Raw genomic sequence first — 19,990 nt, 5'->3', positions numbered from 1 at the left:
ACTCATCGTATTTCACGCGTGTATAGCATCTCTTTGCAGGTCAAAGCGTCTTTGGAGGAAGGGAGAGAGAAAGCACCGCTTGATTTTAAATAAATTAATTTTCGTGCCCGGCTATTCGGCTCTTCGAGCTAAAGCCGCGCAAAAAAGGGCTGAAAAATAAATTTAACGCTGCCAGCGTTGCTCGACGCCGTGCCGCTCCTTTCGGGGTCCGAAAATGAATTTTCAAGCCAATTTCCAGCGTAAGTGCACGTGAAAGGTAGGAATTATAAAGACTCGTTCGTCCGTAACGTGATTTGCGCACGCGAGGATCCTCGCTTCATCTAATCAATATATAGCCCGCGTGCAGTCTTTTAAGAGAGAGAGTGCCAATGCGTGCGACGCAAAGCAAAGTATACCGCCCCCAGTGAATTTTATCACCGAATCTAAAATGTTGTGGCCAAACAACCCTTGAATCATTCATACTCGAGCACCACCCGTCCGTAATCCACAAGGTGCACAGCTAAGCGTAATCCGTAAATGTATAAATTCAGCCTTGGGTGGGCTTAGGGTGACGTTCAAGGGAGACTTACCAAGCGTAAATCGTCATCATCATCATCATCATCATCATCATAGCCAGTGTCACACAAGATCGTCGTTATCTTAGCATCGTCTTGTAGGTGATACATATATGTGTACCTAGGCACGCAAACGCTGTTACCTCCACCGTATCTCTCTCTCTCTCTCTCTCTGGGGCATAGCACGCGCGTGCACTTTGCGTATGTGCGACGGCGAGGGCATATCGCGCCACTTTGGGAGGGCGATAAAATTTTTCAGAGTGTCGGGATTCCGAACGGAGTTGGTGTAATATAACACGGGATCGGTTTGCTCGGCACCTCACGCCCGGGCTCTTATAATTTTACGAGCCAGCGCGAAACTGCATGTCGAGGGAGGATATAACAAATACGCGTATATAGGTATATAGCCTCTACAGGTGCCTCTCACACTATTCGGGTAATGCATCATCCATACATCACGTGCGCGGAGATTTTTTCTCGTCCTCCTCCCCATTCACCTATACCCCGAAGCACATTGTTGCCTGTGTGTAGTACCTATCTATATATGATTCGTGTATATATGATTATATGCGAGCACAAATGTTATACATATTTTTATACATCGGAATGTCATCCACGTAGCGTGTAGATATATACATTATTATTTTGTCACCGAGTACCTATACTGCATCACTTGATCATTTTGTCGCACTTGTGTTGTGTTTATCATTATTATACATACTACATGTGTATACATTAGTACGAAAAGCTTGACATAGTTAGGAACCATTTAATGTCGTAAATTGCATTTTGATCTTCATTTATTATGTACATCCTGATCTGGCGATTCTGTGTTTTAATTTTATTAAATTTACTTTTAAAAACGTCTCGTCATGAATATACGATACACTGCAGGGTTACAATTTTTTCTGAATAAAATATCGAGAATATCCTTGAATCGATTTACGTGTTTTACATGTTTTTGTCACTAATAAATGAAGTATATGACCATCGTCTATTATTAAAGCACTTTCTGTGAACTTTTTATTTTAAACTAGAATATTTAAAATTCGATACAACGACTGTAGCTGTTGAATACATTTTAAACGTTTATAAATAGTAGTTCCTTTTTAATTATCATGATAATTCAATAATACTAATCTGTTCATCGTTACAGTTTCAAACATAATTTCTTGAAATTTAAAGAATCAATGAAAGCTGCACAAATAATGAAATTTGATCTCACTAAATTTCATTATCTCATTTAAAATAAAATACATGGGCATTTATTGGCACACAATCGCATCCAAATCACACAAAACGTCAAAGCACGTCACACATTTTGTACATCTATATATATGTTCATAGCAAATATTTAAATGCACTCGAAAATGAAATATAATTAAATTCCATACAACCTGTGTTGAAAAAAAAAAAAAAAAAAAAAAAAAAAAAATATGTATAGAAAAAATTATTACTTGGAGTTTTTGATGTCTTCCTTATATATATATTTGCATCGTCTTTGTGCACTTCTCGTCCTCTCGCCGCACGTCGTCTGCGTACGTACATGTACGTCCCTGCTCGCAGCTTCAAAGGGTGAGTTTATCACGCATTTATTGTTTTTTCTTACTTGTGCCTTTTGAAGGTGAAACCCTGCCTGTTTGTCTGATGCACTGCCTGTGGGTATATTTCAACACTTGCACGCCTCTACGGAGAGAAACTGCACGTACTTTTTGCCGTTTTGCGACGCTTTGAGTATATTATATACTATACACGGTCCCAGGCGTTAGACCTAAAAATAACAAAAAAAACACTTGCTTCCTGAAAATTTTTCTCGCAATCCACAAAAAAAAAAAAAAAAAAAAAAAAAAAAAAAAAAAAAAAAAAAAAAAGATCGCCCATACTCACCGTGACGATATTGAGCAAATCGTTCTGTATGCGCAACAAGCTCTTGCCCCTGGTCTCGGGCAGCAGAACGATGGCAATGGGCAGCCCGACCGATCCAAAAATCGTGAACAGCGCAAACGCCTCGCACGAACTGACGTACCCGTCGAGCGTCTCATACGACCTCTGCATGAAAAAAGCCACGAGATACAGCAGGGACATGCACACGGCTATGGCCGCGGTCTTGGTCTGGCACGGGAATATCTCGCCCGTGACGATCGGCAGCACCGGTATCACGCCCAGCGCGTACACCGCGTAGTAAAAGCACAGCACGGCCATCGGGTAAACTCGGTGCTTGAGCTCCAGCTGCATCACAAGACAACTTACCCCGTTCACTTGATGTATAAAAAAAGGAAAAATCGACTCGTATACTCAACCGTGCCGGCGTCGCAGATCCTCCGGTCCACCATACTGTAGACAGCTAGCAGCAAACAACACAGGCCGGACGACACGGTAGCGAAGACGAGCAGGGGCTTCCGGCCGAATCGCTCGATCATGAGTATACAGCACACCACCGAGACGACGTTTATGAAGGACATGGCGAGTTTACCCGTCCTCGGGTACAGGGTCTCGAAGATGCTCTCCGTGTAGTCGTTGATCGCGTAAGAGCCGAGCATCTGGCCGACGCACAGCAGGGGTATCGACGCCAGAGTGACGGTGCGCAGGCTCTTGGGGCACAGGGACTCATGGAGCAGCTGCCCCGGCTGTTTGGAGACGCTCGAGTTGAAGAAGCCCTCCATCGCCCGGTACTCCTCGTCGACGTCCAGCACAGAGCGGCGGTCGCGCAGGCTTTTCAAGGACAACTTGGCCTCGAGGACCTGCAGTCGGGAGAGGGGATTACCACGTAGAGGTGGGGTCAGGGGCATGGGGAACTCTCTTACGTACCGTGCCCTGCTGGAAGAGGTACATGGGCGACTCGATCATACAGAAGCGGATGGTAGCGAGGAAGAGCAACGGCGTGGCTACCTGCGCCCCGAGGATCCAGCTGATCTCGAAGAGGTGGCTGGCGAGGTTGAAGGCGAACAGCCCGAGGTAGCACGAGAGGAACACCGCCGCCCCGACAATACCCCGGCTCTCGGCAGACGATATCTCGGGCACGTAGAGCACTGCCGTGGCGAAGAACAGCCCCACGCCGAAGCCCGCCACTGCAGCCGCGGACGCGACCATCTGGGGGGAGGGGTGTGAGCGACCGAGGGCACACCGTTGCCCCAAGTGGAGCTTACGCGTTGCTCGAAGCTGTACTTGGATCAACGGTGTGCCACGGGGCAGATAAAGGAAAGGAAACTCCTTACGGTCCTGTCGAGTCCGGAAGACGTGAGCATGATCCAGAAGGCAAAAACAATGCCGGCCGACAGATAGAAGGAGACGCGTCGGCCCCAGACGTCGGTCACAAATATCGAGGCTAGACTGCCAACGCTAGCCCCGGCGTTGATCATCGACTCGACCCACGACTGGCTCAAGCTGCTGCTGCTGGTGGTGGTGGTGTCGAGGTACAAGTACGCAAAGGAGGGTCCGGGCCAGCTCATCGCCAGGCCCATACACAGCGCGCCCAAGTTCACTGCGAGCAGACAAGATTCGACGGATGTGTGTTATACTCTTACACGTATGCTAATCCGAGGCATTCGCTCGACGCTTCTCGCTCCGGATAATTGAAATTTCGAGTCTCGAGAATACATAATATGCTAATGGAATCGTCGAGTTCGATTGCTTGGTGGTGTATGGATTTTCACGAAAAGCAAAGACAATGTTTTTATGTACACGCAACGACAACTCACGTGAGCCAACGGTGCCGTAAAACCGCCTGTGCTTCCTGATGTGTTCAATGAACTTCATTCTGGCCGAACGTTTGATGTCGCACGCGTTGTTTTTGCATGCTATTGTCGTTCCTTTGACTGCCTCTCGGCTAATACGGGCACTGCTGGTGTGCGAGTGCCTCGCGCGACTTTGACGTTCACGGACACAACAGCGCGCCGTTCGAGTGCGTCAAACCGATAAAGATAATCGCAAACTAATTTGCCTTCGGCTCGACGCATATTCGTATAGGCGTGTGTGTCCATGTGTTGCTTATACTCGGGGAAAAATGGCTGCTTTTCGACGGACTTTTTAGAATTTTTTGGAAAATAAGAAAGTATGTGGTCCATCGATGACGAAAAGTTCAATCGTGCCAAAGCAAAACAAAAACAAGCTCGCTGGTGAAGCTCAAATGGTCCAAAAGAAAAAAAAAAAAAAAAAAAAAAAAAAAGGAAAGGAAATTATAATAGAGTGACGCTTGCGTGTAAACGTTGTTGCAGGATCGTCAAGGGGTTCCCGCCAGTCTCGCCGTTCATCGGTGTCTCGCCGACCCTGTGCTACCTCCTCAAAGAGAAGAAGCCGCTCTGCTGCTTGCAGCTCGCACAGGTATAGGTGCATACAGTATACCACTCCCCTTCCATTTTCTCCTTTTTTTTTTCGCCGCCTTTGTTTTTCGGCTACAGTTCCGTAACGAGATTTCCACTCCCTTTCATCTTTCGTTTCACCCCTTCCCCCACCCCCTGCTCTCTCATCGGCCTACTTTGCGCCTTTGGCGCGCACACGTGTGAAGTATCCTTTGTTTCGGTGTACACAGGTCTGCGAGCACTGCAGCTACAGGAACGCCAAGGAATACAATTGGCAGAACAAAACGATCATACTGGCTGCGGACTACGCGAGCAATGGCATTTACAATTTCATCATACCCCTCAGGGCCCACTTCAGGTGAGTTGAGGAGTTTTCTTTTATTTTTAAGAAAGAAAAAAAGGTTCGAGCGTACGCCAAAGGGGTGAATCAAAAGAGCCCCTCTAAAAGCATCCTTCCGTGCCCAACAGATCGAAAACCTCGTTGAACCCCATAATCCTACTGCTGGAGAGGCGTCCTGAAATCGCCTTTCTCGACGCCATCTCGTACTTCCCGCTCGTCTACTGGATGCTGGGCTCGATAGATTGCCTCGACGACCTGTTACGCGCCGGCATCACCCTGGCCGAGAACGTCGTCGTCGTCAACAAAGAACTGAGCAACTCGGCCGAGGAGGACACCCTCGCGGACTGCAACACCATCGTCGCCGTACAGACCATGTTTAAGTGAGCATACCCTTTACACCACCCTCGTATACACGCACCGCTGTACACCTGAATCACTCGCACGATTTACGAATACACCCACGTATACGTACCTTGTAGCAAGCGGTGAAGAAACGTCAAGCTGGACTGTGAAATAATCATTATAATACAACCACCATTCGCTTGTTGTATCAATGATTTTTGAGTATACGTACATCGCACTCAACTCTTCCACCTTTGCTTGAACATTGGGGGAAGTAACTTGCACTTCTTTTCAGCCACACAACAGAAACAACATAAAATGCACGAATTATTGTCAACATGGAAATGACGTGTATGTGTGGTTTAAAAAAAAAAAAAAAAAAATTAATTTTATCTTGTCGTTGCACAGATTCTTTCCCAGCATAAAGAGCATAACAGAACTGTCCCAGTCGAGCAACATGCGCTTCATGCAGTTCCGTGCGCATGACAAGTATGCCTTACACCTCAGCAAAATGGAAAAGGTACTCCTCAGTACTACTCCCGGTGACAGCTACCCCGCTGAGCCTGCGTTGGGCTCCTCGGTAACATTTACAATCACTCACTCTGATCTCTGATATCTATATTTTCTTATATATATATATATATAATGTTTTATATTTATAACAATAGATACGAGAAAAATAAACTAATATTTGTTACTCTGAAAAAAGTAGAGTTTATTTAATAATTATTATACAATATTTACAATATTTACAGCGTAATTTTACCTGAAAAAAGTAGAGGAACGAAAATATAAGTCTATTATCTCTATCGTATTTTATATTTTACACTGAAGACTGTAATTTTATATTTCACTTGCTTCTTGATCCTTATTTGTTCGCACTACCTTTCTCTCTGAGTTTATATCTGTTACTACTCCTTTTCCTCTCTCTTCTCTATTGTTTCACTTCTTACCTTCAATATCCTTACCCCCTCTATCAATCACCTATCAAAGGACACGCTTTATTTGTATTTAAAGAGAGTATACTTTCTTTACATCTCCCCCCCTCCGTATTAGCCGAAAATTGGAACATCTCATTGCATTTTGTTTTATTTACATTTCTTTCTCACTAAAATCGTCGTCATTTAGTTCCATATTCATTGGAACCAATTTTGTTATGTGAAATAAATCTGGTTTTCTATTTTTTTCTGTTTTTATTTGATATATAGACTCTGAAATTTTACTCTTGTTTTATCTTTATTCTTAAACCAACATTTTTCTTCAGGATGGAATCTGTTGGATTTTCCTATTTTCTCACATATTTGACACGGTTTTTTTTCTTCATTTTTATGTTTATAATTGTATCTATTATCATTTTTCTTGCTTATAATTTTTTTGTTCAAACTTTCATGTTTTCTTATTTCATTTATTAATATTGTTGAATCTACACATTCTTCTTTATCTAATTTATTTCTTATCCATTCTGGCAGACCCATTACTATCAACGCTATTATTGTCTTTTTTCCCATGTTTGGGTCCACATTTATTAATAATCTTTCTTTTTTTATCGCATATTCTGTTAATGAACCTTCATAATATTTATAGGACAATGCATATATAGATGAATTCCAACTTCTATCTGCAAAAGTTTTTAGAAATTTTTCTTTCCATTCTTGCCAGTTATTATTTATTTTTAATTCTGTTTGTGCTGTATAATGCCAGTCCATGCAGGCTTTATCTAAAAATAATCTTAAAATTTCAATTTTTGTATTATCTTCAATAATTTCAAATCTTTCACATTCTTTTTCAAATGTATTCATCCATTGAGTTATATTCGTCTGTTTTTCATTAAATTTTTCTAAAATAAATTTTTCTGATATATTTTTTAAGTTCAGCTTGCTATTATCTTTTTGTTTGTTTGTTAATAATTGTTCTATCAAGTTGTTTATGTCTACAGGATTTTCTATTATTTTTTTTTCTTTTTCAATTTCGTTTAAATATACATTCTTAAATTGAAAATTTCCTATTTCATCTATATATACTTTTGCTAACTCATCATCTAATCCTATCCATAACTTTTGTTGTGTACCCCTTTTAGCGTTACTTTTAAATTTAATAAATACCTCTGTTTTCTTGACTTCTGTGTGATTGTCTATATTTTGATATTGCCGTGGTATAGCATACTGTATTCCTTTTTCCGTTTCGATGAAGGTTATATTTGTTATGTTTGTTTTGCTATCACTCGGTGAGGAAACAACTTCAAAATTAAATCTTAATTTTGGCATTTTTGTTATCTTGAGACAATATTTTCGTTCTATAATGTTTTATATTTATAACAATAGATACGAGAAAAATAAACTAATATTTGTTACTCTGAAAAAAGTAGAGTTTATTTAATAATTATTATACAATATTTACAATATTTACAGCGTAATTTTACCTGAAAAAAGTAGAGGAACGAAAATATAAGTCTATTATCTCTATCGTATTTTATATTTTACACTGAAGACTGTAATTTTATATTTCACTTGCTTCTTGATCCTTATTTGTTCGCACTACCTTTCTCTCTGAGTTTATATCTGTTACTACTCCTTTTCCTCTCTCTTCTCTATTGTTTCACTTCTTACCTTCAATATCCTTACCCCCTCTATCAATCACCTATCAAAGGACACGCTTTATTTGTATTTAAAGAGAGTATACTTTCTTTACATATATATATATATATATATATATATATATATATATATATATATTATATTGTATTGTAATTATGGATATATCTATATAATCATTACTGCCTGATCGACATTTCTAAAAAAATCCGTCTCACGATTATGATGTGTCGATTGGATCAATTTAATATATAGCTCTACTCCCGTCTTCGCTTTTTTAACTTTATTGTCTTTTTTTTTCCCTCAATTTTTGTCTTATTTTCCATAACCTTCTCATATAACGAAGGTTAGTATTCTTCATTAGTATAGAAAATAGAAATTGTGACAACTGCACTATATTTTTTCACCACTTTGCTAATGATTTCGCTCTATATATATATTTTTTTTTTTTTCATTCATAAAAATTGCTTTTAAATTGTAATGGTATTTTTACATTTTTAGTAATGCTTTGAAAAAAATATATTATGAAATAGTAACTATTTAATCCAATTATATAACATTTAATTGCGTGAACAATAGTTTCTATTTTTGTTCTGACGAATGTCCGTGATTCAATTCGCTAAAAAAAAAAAGTGGCTCATTTTCGAAGAGAAAAAATATCGGCCGAAGCTTAAAAGTCACGAGCCATGGAAGTTTCCTAAAAGCTCGAAGCGCAACTCCCGCACCACCGATAAACCGAATTGAAATAGCTGATGGCACGCCTGCAGCGTCACCCGTCCCAAAAAAATATTTGGTTGTAAAATTTGTCTCGGTTGTACCCATAAAAAAAGACCCAGGCATCGGCGGAGAATGAAAAAAAAAAAAAAAAAATGAAAAAGCACAGGGAAAGGGTTTACGAGTCATCGAAAAAGCAGCTATCTCGCTCGTGTATGTGTGCGTACAGGCACGTGGGTACGCGGGGGCAGGGCTCGAATTCCACTTTATCTAAAGTGCTCCTTCGGCCCTGCACTTTGGCCAGCGCTTATCGACTTTGCGAATAACTTCTTTTACGCAGCCGTAAAACGTTCCTTGCCATCCGCGTCTTCGCCGTCGTCTTCTGTCTTCCTCTTCATCGTTTGACGTCGTTGTCTGCAGAAAAATGCCACCTTCATGGCAGGGAACGTCGAGGCTGCGATACCATTACGCACGTGCTTTTATTTTTCTCGGCGCAATAGTTTTTTTTTTTTTTTTTTTACGCTTAATAGTTCTTATGATGTAACACTTGAAATGTTCATTACTAATTTTTTTATTCTTTTTTTCCAACTAATTGTCTGCTTTAACGATCAAATATTGCTCATGTGAAACAAGTTTTAGGAGTATTATTTTTTCTCTACATGTGATTAGACAACATTTTAAGTGAAGATGGGACAAAAGCTATCTGTAATTGCCTACCGAGCTGTAGAAGTATCTTAGACATTAACTAAATGATTTGCTTGATGAATTATCTTTTGTCATTTCAGGCATGAATATATTGAACAAAAAATATTTTTTCTGATGCATACGTTTTAAAAATTCTTTTCCGAATAATTTGCCATATCTGTGTCACTATGTTTTTTGTTTAGTGATTGAAAATGAAAGTAGGAAATTGTCAAAAAAAAAAAAACTCAAGTCATCTTGTTGATTTTGGGTGTTGCCAAAAAACAATTTTGACAATTTTTGCAATTTTATCAAACAAAAGTACCTATTAAAGTTATCGTCAGTATTATATTTTTGTGATTCATCATGCCTCGAAAGTGTTTATGACTTGCCTGCTAACTTTTTGATTTTTAGTAATTAGATGATATGCACAAAATTTTTTGTACATGTGTGTACACTTTGTTTTCATAGATGAGACCAAGCATTTTAGAGAAGAGCATGGCAAAATTACATTAGAGAATATGAAAATTTGCTAACATTTTTCTTACAAACACAAATAATACAAAACAACAAAAGCCATTATATTTATTTTAGATACAATGTATATACTGGACAATGCTGAGAAAAAAAAAGTCCAAATACGTAGCTAATAACCCTTTTAAATGCTATTTATTTGGAAAGAAAAAAAAAAATATTTAATTTTTTTTTTAATTTGGTAAAGTGTGTACCGGTGGGCCCAACGCATGTGCTTGTACATCTTAGGTTTGTAAAATGAGTGATTTTTCGTAGCAACCAAAACAATACAAGACATACAAACTCTCTTGTTTTTGTGTGAACCTAAAATTCCTTCAATTAAAACATATCTAAGGCACATTCCTAGTATCGGATAATTAGTTAGACAATGATAAAAAAAGAAAGAAAAAAAAAGATCCAAACTAACGATCTCGAATGTCTTTGCTTTTGTCTTTTCTCCTCCAACCAGCGAGAAAAGGAACGAGGCTCGCACATATCGTACATGTTCCGACTGCCCTTCGCCGCGGGCAGTGTATTCAGCGCTTCGATGCTAGACACGCTGCTCTACCAAGCCTTCGTCAAGGACTACGTGATAACTTTCGTGAGACTCCTCCTGGGAGTTGACCAAGCGCCGGGCTCCGGATTCCTCACTTCGGTTCGTATACCTATATAATCATGTTTCCTCTTTCCTGCTGTTATTCTCAACTTTATTTTCTTTTTTTTTTTTTTTTGCTCTATCTCTAATCCGTTTTACCTGACAAAAAAAAATTTATCTTTTTTTTTTTTTATTCCCTTGCGTCAAACCTAATTATTGCTCGAGGTAATTGGTCCGGTTATAACCGACTTATATTCTACTCGATCTTTCGATCAGATTTTTTTTTTTCCATTCCCAATACCATTAGCTGATTTATTGAATTTAAAAGAATTTCAAGGCTTTAAAAAGAACGAAATTACCTCGAAAGGAGAATTAAGAGTTTCTATAATCTGATCAATTAAAGTGTCCGCTCGGAGAGCTACGGGCGGGTGTAAAAATATAATAGAGTAAGTTTTCAAACGAATATAAAAGTGAGCAAAAAAAAAAAAAAGAAAAAGAAAAAACAAATAAACAAATAGAAAACGTAGAGGAAGAACGCGGAGATTGGAGTTCTGAAATAGCGCTCCGATTGACTGGTTGGCTGTCTCTCTGCTCTGGTTGTTGTAGATGAAGATAACCAAGGAAGACATGTGGATAAGGACTTACGGTCGACTGTACCAGAAGTTGTGCTCGACTACCTGCGAAATTCCTATCGGTATTTACAGGACGCAGGACACGTCCATAGTCGAAACCTCGCACGTAAGTGTTTTCGCATATCATGCATATTTACATGGACCAAATGTTGTACACATAGCCACGCCAACACGTACACCCACACACGTACGCATCCGGTTAAACTACGGTGTGTACTATACATATATATATTTTGTCTAACTTATACCGTAGTGTGTATATATCAGCCCCTCGTCCTTCCTGCGGCTCTGATATACATATATTTCAAAGGGAAGAGCTTCGGTAATAGAGAGAAAGAGGGGGTGAGAAACTATACACGTACACGCGGTTGTTTCCTAGTCGTGTGATATGAGTTTAGCGCATGATTGTGCTCTTTCTTTGTCTCTGTTACTTTCTCGTCCTGATACAACTTGTTGCCAGACTCTATATACTGTTATGTATTATTACTGTTCAACACTGTCACTACAATTTATTATACAATACTTACTCTTGTTACTTGACACGATTACACGAATAATAACTAGCTAAACTTATCGTATCCCTTTTTCATGATGTTGATGAATGATAGCTCGAATCTATTTTTTTTTTTTTTCTTGCTACTCTTCTACATAGAGATGATATATAACATTGATATTTTGCCAAGTTGACTGCTCTATGGAATTGTATCGAGGGATCGATTGAAAATTTCAAAAATCTCTTCATTTCGAGCAGTCAACTTTATAATGTATGATTATCTATATATTAGAGGCACGCATCTTGCTGCGAGAAATGTTATCTATTTTTACAATCCACAAAGTAACCATATTTGCTCGTCTCTGCATCGTGTTAGAAGTACCTATTTTTTAAGTTGAGTATTACAATGAAGATAAGAAAATCTCTCACGGGCCCATCCTCCGAAATCATGACTTTGACAATCGATATTAATACATAGTGTGATTCACGAATGAAGTGAAACTTCAAAGAGAATCCCTTCGTACTATGGAAGTCCGAAAAAAAAAAAAAATAATATTATTAACAAGGGAGCCACAGACAGAAATCATTGCGCATCAAAACGGCAGTAAGTGTAAACAGAGCTGTGCTTGTTTTGGTTTTTTCTTCTCGACAGGGTGATTCGGACGCGGAGAGCGACACCGGGGTCGGCGTGTCGTACAAGATACGCAACTCGACTGCCGCGTCCTGCTTAGCAAATTGCACCAACCGCGACAAAGGCGCCTCAGCTGTGAGTACGCCCCGACTGGATCCACAACCCTCCGTATACTCTACCCTCCCCCGTCGTCCCTCGAACCCCCTCCCCCTCATCTCCTGATGTACCTACGCCGAGCATCATTATTATACTATTATTACTTCTTTGTCTTTTATTAACTACACTTTGTCATCTTAAACATTTTTATCATGATTATTATTATTATTATTACATTACTTACGATTAATTATTTGGCTCTTTCAAATTATTACGATGTATTACTGAAGGAAATTTATTTTTTTTTTTTATCTTTTCTCTCTTTACCTCTGCATCCAGCACAACTACTACTACTCTGTGGATCGCTGCGATCGGCTCTCTTTCTCCGTACTTGAATTTTTTATTACCATTATTTACTGCTTCTTGTACAAAATGCGTGACATGTGGTGTTGTTTTTGTTGTTGTTGTTGTTGTTGTTGTTGTTGTTGTTATTGTTGATGTGTATATATATATTTACATGCTTTATCTTTTTTTTTTCTTGCTCAAATTTTTCTCACAGCCCCGCACTTTCGTCCGACATTTTTCTCTTTTATACCTTTACCGCGGCATAAACAGAAGTATACACTTTCGGAGGGATCGACGTTTTCAGTATGCCATAAAACTTTGAGAGCCGGATCTTTTTTTAAACCGATGTTAATTTTATTTTCACGTTTATACATGTCGAATCACGGTAAACTGTATAACCAGACCTACGTTATGTTACTGCGTTGTACCGTCACATCGAATTTTAATAACAAGGAATACCACAGAGTCTCAACTGTCACAAATTAAGTGCGAAACAATTTAAGTATAGAAACTTTTTCTCTTGACCAATATAATGATAAAAAAAAGTTCGGATGAGCAATCAATTGATCGCACGTAAAGTCAGAAATCCCGTGATCCCACGAATATCAATATTTTCGAAAATCAAAACAATACTTTTGCGATTCCATGTTTCGTTGATGTTTGTTACAAATTCCTTCAACAGAGTATCGAATAGCAATGAACGACCGCAAGCACCGGGCAGTAAAATTCACAAATATACCGTAAATCACGTCCACGTATGGACCAGCAAACCACCCCGACTGGATATATCTCGTTTACGAGCACTACGCTAAAGGCCAGATTAATAATGTACCTTGACGATCAGTTGTAAAGCCATGCCTCGGTCCCTTTGTTCAAATAAAATACATCTGTTTGATACGATGCAATCATACGATTTCTGTATTGAATATCAAATAAATCAATCAATCAATCAATAAAATCACCAGGTACTTATACTCACTATGATCAATAAATCCAGATTAACTGTCGATGGCGCAAATGTGAGAACATCAGCGCCGTAGCGCGAGTATTATGCAGTATACCAGAAGAGAACAATCAGCCCTCAATCCTCTCGCCCAAGCGATTTCCCGATATTTTTCCCATTTCCCGGAGCAGGTCCACGCGCACTCCGAGTTTATCCGTCTCTCCTCCTTCAAATTTTGACTACCACCCACCCATCTTCTGTACCTTTTGTCCGCTTCTTTTGTCCCTCCGTTCGACACTGGCGCTCGCCGTGTATGCTCTAAACGAGAAAAAGGACGCGGACGCCTCCGTCCGAAAAAGTACCAAAGGAAGAGACAGTGACGGTGGCTACAGTGGATGAAAGGAAAAAAAAAAAAAAAAAAAAAAAAATAGCGGTGGGCTCGCAGCCACCCTCCGTTTGCGTAACTAGGGTTTTTCCTTCCTCGCACGCTCGAGTTTGTGTATAGGTGTAACTTGCACGCACGTCAACCTGCATGATGTGCTTCCACGGCACGTACTCATGTTTTCTCCATCGGAGCATAGCTTGAGTTTGAGTGTCTGTGCATGCGGGTGTCTGTATTATCTTCCCATTGATGGTATCAGTGTGGCAGATTCAAGCTCTTAGTGTGGAGGCTGCTGCTTCCAAGGTTTGCTCCTCCTCGGGTGTGACTCGGAAGAATCGATGAGTAACTGTACACGAAGGGCATTCATTTTGCCGAGGAGTGGAAAAAATTATGAGTTAGTACACAAAGCAAGTGTCTCATGACTAAACAAAGATATTAAGGTTCGGGAGACCTCGGCTGTGATTGAGAATGTGGTACATAGAAACAGAAAAATACCTGTCGAATCGATGACTTAAATAATATCGCTACAGTCAAAAGTTGTGAATAATTTTAGTATCTCAACTAACATGGAATCAATGATTTTTTGCACCACATACTCTTGAAATAACTATAAATTTTGTTGTGAATGATGATTTTCCAAATCATATTCAGAGACACGTGATAAATAAACTCATTTTTCCTAGTGAAACGAAATGTAATAAGATACGGTTGGTGTGAGTATCATGGGAACTTGGTGTGAAAAAATGTTTGTTGTAGCCACACATTCATTGGTTTAACAAGAGTGGCACTCGCATTCCATACACCAGGTTCCTCCAATATTTGTTTAGTCTTTTTTGTATCGAGGATAATACGAACCGCAGACATTTTTCATACATTTTACAATGACTGTTTACCAAGTATTTTAAAAGAAAATTTTACTCCATTTACAACTGAACTTGATTCTATAGTGTAACTTTTTAAACAACACCCTACCATTACATAGAACTTTTTGTGTTAGTTGTATACGTTCGAGTAAAAAATTCACTCACTCGAGTACTGTATATTACAATGTAGGTGCACAAACGGTGTATACGCAATATTACAATAAAGGTATTGATGCAAAAAACACACAACGATCAACCGAGTCATGCACGATTATTTATTGCTTCACTATTTACTTTCGGACACTAGTAGTGGTGTGCGGTAGAGATCGCTCGATCGCTCGTCTTACCAAATTTGACTGTTTCTACTTCAATGGAACTTCATTTCCATTCGACAATCAGGGATGTAAAAAATGAAATTAATTCAAATTGAATGTAAAAAAACCACTGTTCAAACCACGCAGTTGGTAATACGCTCGTCAAACGTTCCTCTACCGCATGTACATATATATATATGTATATGAGGAAATGCACAAAAAATATTATCCCATTTTTGTGCCCCATTTTAATAAAAAAAATTTTTTTAATTTTTTTTGAGGCACACCCTTGAAACCGGGCTCATTTTACTCTTAGTATCAAACGGGGGACAAAAACGGGATAATATTTTTTGTGGATTTCCTCATATACCAATGAGAAAATACAAAAGTTAATGACAAATACCATCCAACAAAAATATTGTCCACCAGCAATAAAGAAAAAAACCCTTGTCTTTATTCTGCCCTCGGTCGCTCACCACTCCAGTACTCGGTGAATCTAGGCGACGAGGCGCGCGACAACCACTCCCAGCAGATCGAACGCGCCGAGATCGCGAACCTCGTGCGCTCCCGCATGGAGTCTCTGAACTTGCCCACCGCCGACTACGACGACGTCTCGGAGAAGCGCAACAGCCTGTCCTACGTGATAATAAACCCCTCGTGCGACCTGAAGCTCGAGGAGGGTGACATCGTCTACCTGGTGCGGCCCTCGCCCTTCTCCGCCCAAAAAACCTTCGAGCGGCACAACTCGCGCCGCAAGAGCAACATCAGCTTCTGCTCGGCCCAACTGCCCAGCCAGCTCAACTCGGCCATCATCTCCGCGGCGGGCGGCTGTCTCCCCGGCAGCAGGCGGGGCTCGGGCATCAGCATCTCCAGGGCACCCCCGCTCAGCACCACCAAGTCCAACTCGCTCTCGCTCCCCGACAGCCCGACCATCACCGGAAACTTCCGGGGCAGGTCCAACTCGTTGCGCATCGTCGACGACTTGCTCCTCAGGCGCAGCAACTCCCTCAGGTATACCGCACCACCCCCGCCCCCACCAGTTGGGGTGTAATCCAATTACACCGATATGTGTTTTACTTGCAGACAGGGCCTCAGCGTGAACTCGCGGCGCAAGAGCAGCCTGGAGGACATCGGACTGGGGGCGCTGTCGCACCCGATGAACCACAACCCGATCAAGATAGCGCTGAACGGCTCGATCGGGCTCGAGGTTACGCCACCGGAGGAGGGTGGCTCCCAGGGGGGTAGCAGTGCAAGCAACACTGGTATCCTCGGAGACATTGGGCTACCGTCGATGTCGGCGTTGGGGCCTGGCCTGTCGTCGCCGGTTCTGGGTTCTGGGCTGGGCGGCTCGATGGGTGGCCTCTACGATTCGGCGCCGGCCTATCCTGGCAGCCAGTCCGGTATGGGACACAGCTCGCAGCAACAGCACCACCAGCAGAGCGGACCGACCCAGGACCCGCAGCACATACAGGGAACGATCGTATGATACCAATTTATGTGGGGACGCGGTATATCCAAGGTAGTGCGAAACAAGTGGCTGTAGGCGTGCCCCACGTGCTTTAGGACTCCTGTATCCACTCGTAGGTGGATACACGGCTCTTTTGGTCTGTTGTTATTTGTGTTCCTTTTACCTCCTCCCCCACTTTATTAACATCTTTTTTGATTTTCATTCGTTTTCCTTTTCAACTTTTGTTTCCGTATACTAGTGTACAGTTGAGGCAAAGAGTGGTGGAGTGTTGATTTTCCGTCTGGGCTCGAGGAGGACGACGAAAATCCACTCGGGACTCTTTGCGCCACAGTTCTTCATGAGTAAAAAATTTGGCACTGGGCCACTTGGATAAACTAATTTAGTGGTTTTGATTAGTTGTATTTAGTGCGTTAAACAAAGAAAAAAAAAAAAAAAAAACAATAACTGTTTGAGGTTGTGGTTGAAGTGCAACTTCGAAGGCAAACAAACTTTGCTCGTATGTTTATTCACCGCGAAAAAATATACAATCCGACAACGATGACCCCCCATTGTGTCGCGTCTACGTATTATATTCTCTATTTACAGGTACTTACTGCATTGTAATTGAAATTTACAAAAAAAAAAAACAAAAAAAAAAACCATAAATATAAAATCTTGAGCGACTCTGAGTGCCCTTTTGAAAAATGACTATTACGATGTACGATAAATAAATAAATAAATATATATATATCTGATTGTCGATAATTTTGTACTAGAGGAAATATATATATATACATACATATAAATGAAAGAAAAAAAAATATATGTATAAGTATGACAAAACAAGCGAATGAAAGAGAAGTTGACCATAAAATTCATATCACGCGAGCGTCGTGCTAGAATTTAAGTTGTAAGCGCAAACTTGTAGTGTAAAAGCGATATCGTACATATATACATAGTTACACTTGTAGATGCAATTCATATAAATTGTTGTAAGTTCTCAATGGATATGGAACACTTTATTTGATTTAAGAGGTACATATTAGGTATTATCACGTGTAGAATTGTTTTTCAAGTTTTGTAGACATTTTCGATCGCCTCCAATTATTATTTAATATCACGTAAAGAACATAAAGTAAGACGTTTTATTATTTTGGGGTGAAATAAATATTAAAGGGACCTTGAGCGAATGTAATCATAATGTATGTAAGTATAAATTCGGTGTATGAATAAGAAATGAAGTATAATTGATGTGATAATTACTTATCATAGTACCGAACGGAACACATGTAAAATTCATTTGTGTTATGTATTAAAATAATTACTTGAAACAAATGGAATGGAAATGTCTCTCAAATAATTCAACGAAGTAATTTTTGATCTAATGAAAGAAAATTTCTGTGATTTGAAAAAAATATTTTCATTGCGTGTCGTCAAATAAGTGTAAAAAATTTTATAGAGCAAAATTACAAATAACAAAAGTATCAATCTATTTAAAAAATAACTTTTATAAATATACGTTGAAACTGTAATACAAATTTATTTTGACAATCTCTTTTATTTTATTTTCAATGTAAGAGTGACTATTTTATTCTTAATAAATATCTCAAAGTATTAAAAAAAAAAAAAAAAAAATTTACACTGAAAAGCTAATTAGAAATAGTTATGAATATTAAATTCTACAACGTCGAATTTTTGTACTTGTACCTATCGGTTTAATTCACGTAAAGTTTGGCAGAATTTCATTTATTTATTAACCATATAAAAGATGCAATTTATTATTCCTTTATAAAAAATTATATGCATGAATATATTTTGAAGTGAGGGATTGTACTACCAATCACGGCAGTTTTCTCTAATAAAAAATTTTTCATTCAAAATTATTTGGCACTCAATAAGTAAATAAGACATTACAAGTATTTAGTAGTCAAGTTAAAAGGGTATATAAAAATTTTCAACTATCGCCTGAAATATCGTCATAGGCTCAGCGTTAAATATAAATAGCGAGTTAAGTGTGAATTCATAAATACAGTTTAAAAGATATATACGGTCTGTAAATAGACAAAGCTAGTGAGGTATTTTTTTGGAATGAAAATTTTCTATACGCATCATCGTCGAAAGATCATAAAAATATACAATCATTTGCTGAATTTTCGGCATGTGTCATGGTTCAAAATATAAATTATTTATGATTTCATTGTCGAATGATTCAATTTTTTAAAACAGTATTTCATTTTATGACCACACTGTTAACTATGTTCACTTATAGTAAGTACTCCACTTAAAAGTTACTGTATCACTATGTATTATTACATTTTAGAGGATATTTTAATGATCGTTAAAACTGTTTATTAGAAGTATTTACATAAATTATCCGGCGTACTTTTAATAGTTTACCAATGTCGTTGTAAAAATTAAATTTGTTTGACTAGAAAAATTTTAAAATGTGCCCTTTGATGATATCTAATGAGAAGTCGATAAGTCCGAATGACATCACTTTCTGCAGATTTTCGTAATAAAACCTTTAAAAGTTTCTACGTAGGATAAATTTTAAAAGCATTTGATCAATAAGATTTAGAAAATTTTTTCATCATAAATGGATTAGAAACAAGACGTTGCTTAGTGTTTTAAAAAATGTCACATGAATTATATCAAATAATTAAATAGCAAAACTATTAACAAATTAACTATGCAAAGACACATGCAACTACTACAAATTGGAGGAAAATTTCATCAATAATATAATCGTGGTATTAAAAACGATCTGATTAAACATTTTTTTGTACACATTTTAAAATAATGAAACAAAAATGAAAAATAATTATTTTTTATACGAAATTCAAAGGTTGCGCATACATACGTCTCTAAATGAAAATACTGCATTAAAGGATAGGAAGGAAATTTTTTCTATCTAAAGCAGTAACATTAGTCTTTGAAAAAAAAAAAAAAAAAAAAAAAAAAAGAGGAAGAGTATATTAGTATAATACATAATATATATAGATAATCTGCGTACATTAAGTAGGGACGCGAAAAAGCGTAAGACCAATTATTTCTTGTCGCTAATAATGTTTAGTTTGATCGATTTTCATGTGGCAATTGGTATAGAAAATATGTAATTTTATTAATCGATTTTTCGTACGAAAATTTCACATCTGGAAAGTAATATTCTTGCACAAGTGTGTGAAAACATTGCCGACAAAGCCTTCTATTTTCATT

At 38.7% G+C, this 19,990-nt stretch overlaps 2 protein-coding genes across 2 annotated transcripts in view; one reads left to right on the top strand and one right to left on the bottom strand.

Annotated features, from left to right (window-relative positions):
• Nucleotides 1–17,792, top strand: part of SLO2 (slowpoke 2) — a 148,487-nt gene extending 130,695 nt beyond the window's left edge. Inside the window, exons 16-26 of the mRNA XM_089594490.1 lie at nt 2,121–2,129; nt 4,769–4,874; nt 5,083–5,210; nt 5,321–5,572; nt 5,943–6,114; nt 10,503–10,688; nt 11,235–11,366; nt 12,406–12,527; nt 12,813–12,867; nt 15,812–16,338; nt 16,411–17,792. Coding sequence (XP_089450616.1) covers nt 2,121–2,129; nt 4,769–4,874; nt 5,083–5,210; nt 5,321–5,572; nt 5,943–6,114; nt 10,503–10,688; nt 11,235–11,366; nt 12,406–12,527; nt 12,813–12,867; nt 15,812–16,338; nt 16,411–16,813 — 2,092 coding nt within the window. The 3' untranslated portion in view covers nt 16,814–17,792. The remainder of the gene's footprint in view (nt 1–2,120; nt 2,130–4,768; nt 4,875–5,082; nt 5,211–5,320; nt 5,573–5,942; nt 6,115–10,502; nt 10,689–11,234; nt 11,367–12,405; nt 12,528–12,812; nt 12,868–15,811; nt 16,339–16,410) is intronic.
• On the bottom strand, nt 2,320–3,916 carry LOC149375997 (solute carrier family 2, facilitated glucose transporter member 7-like). The gene is made up of 5 exons (XM_089598551.1): nt 3,770–3,916; nt 3,363–3,644; nt 2,855–3,295; nt 2,442–2,783; nt 2,320–2,325 (listed from the first exon to the last, which is right to left on the bottom strand). The coding sequence occupies exons 1-5, from the start codon at nt 3,911–3,913 to the stop codon at nt 2,320–2,322; spliced, it is 1,215 nt and encodes a 404-aa protein (XP_089454677.1). The 5' UTR covers nt 3,914–3,916.
• Nucleotides 17,793–19,990: the final 2,198 nt, after the last annotated feature.

The sequence above is a fragment of the Copidosoma floridanum genome, unplaced genomic scaffold (genome assembly GCF_036245765.1).
Source record: "Copidosoma floridanum isolate Cflo_tuat_1 unplaced genomic scaffold, Cflo_Japanese_pri ptg000001l, whole genome shotgun sequence".
Taxonomy (NCBI): domain Eukaryota; kingdom Metazoa; phylum Arthropoda; class Insecta; order Hymenoptera; family Encyrtidae; genus Copidosoma; species Copidosoma floridanum.
This window is presented reverse-complemented; position numbering and strand designations above follow the sequence as displayed.

Coding starts and splice junctions, on each gene's coding strand:
- LOC149375997 (XM_089598551.1), bottom strand. CDS start 3,913: ATGATCAACGCCGGGGCTAGCGTTGGCAGTCTAGCCTCGATATTTGTG. Junction 3,645..3,769: donor CTTCCGGACTCGACAGGACC/GTAAGGAGTTTC, acceptor CCCTCCCCCCAG/ATGGTCGCGTCCGCGGCTGC. Junction 3,296..3,362: donor ACCTCTTCCAGCAGGGCACG/GTACGTAAGAGA, acceptor TCCCGACTGCAG/GTCCTCGAGGCCAAGTTGTC.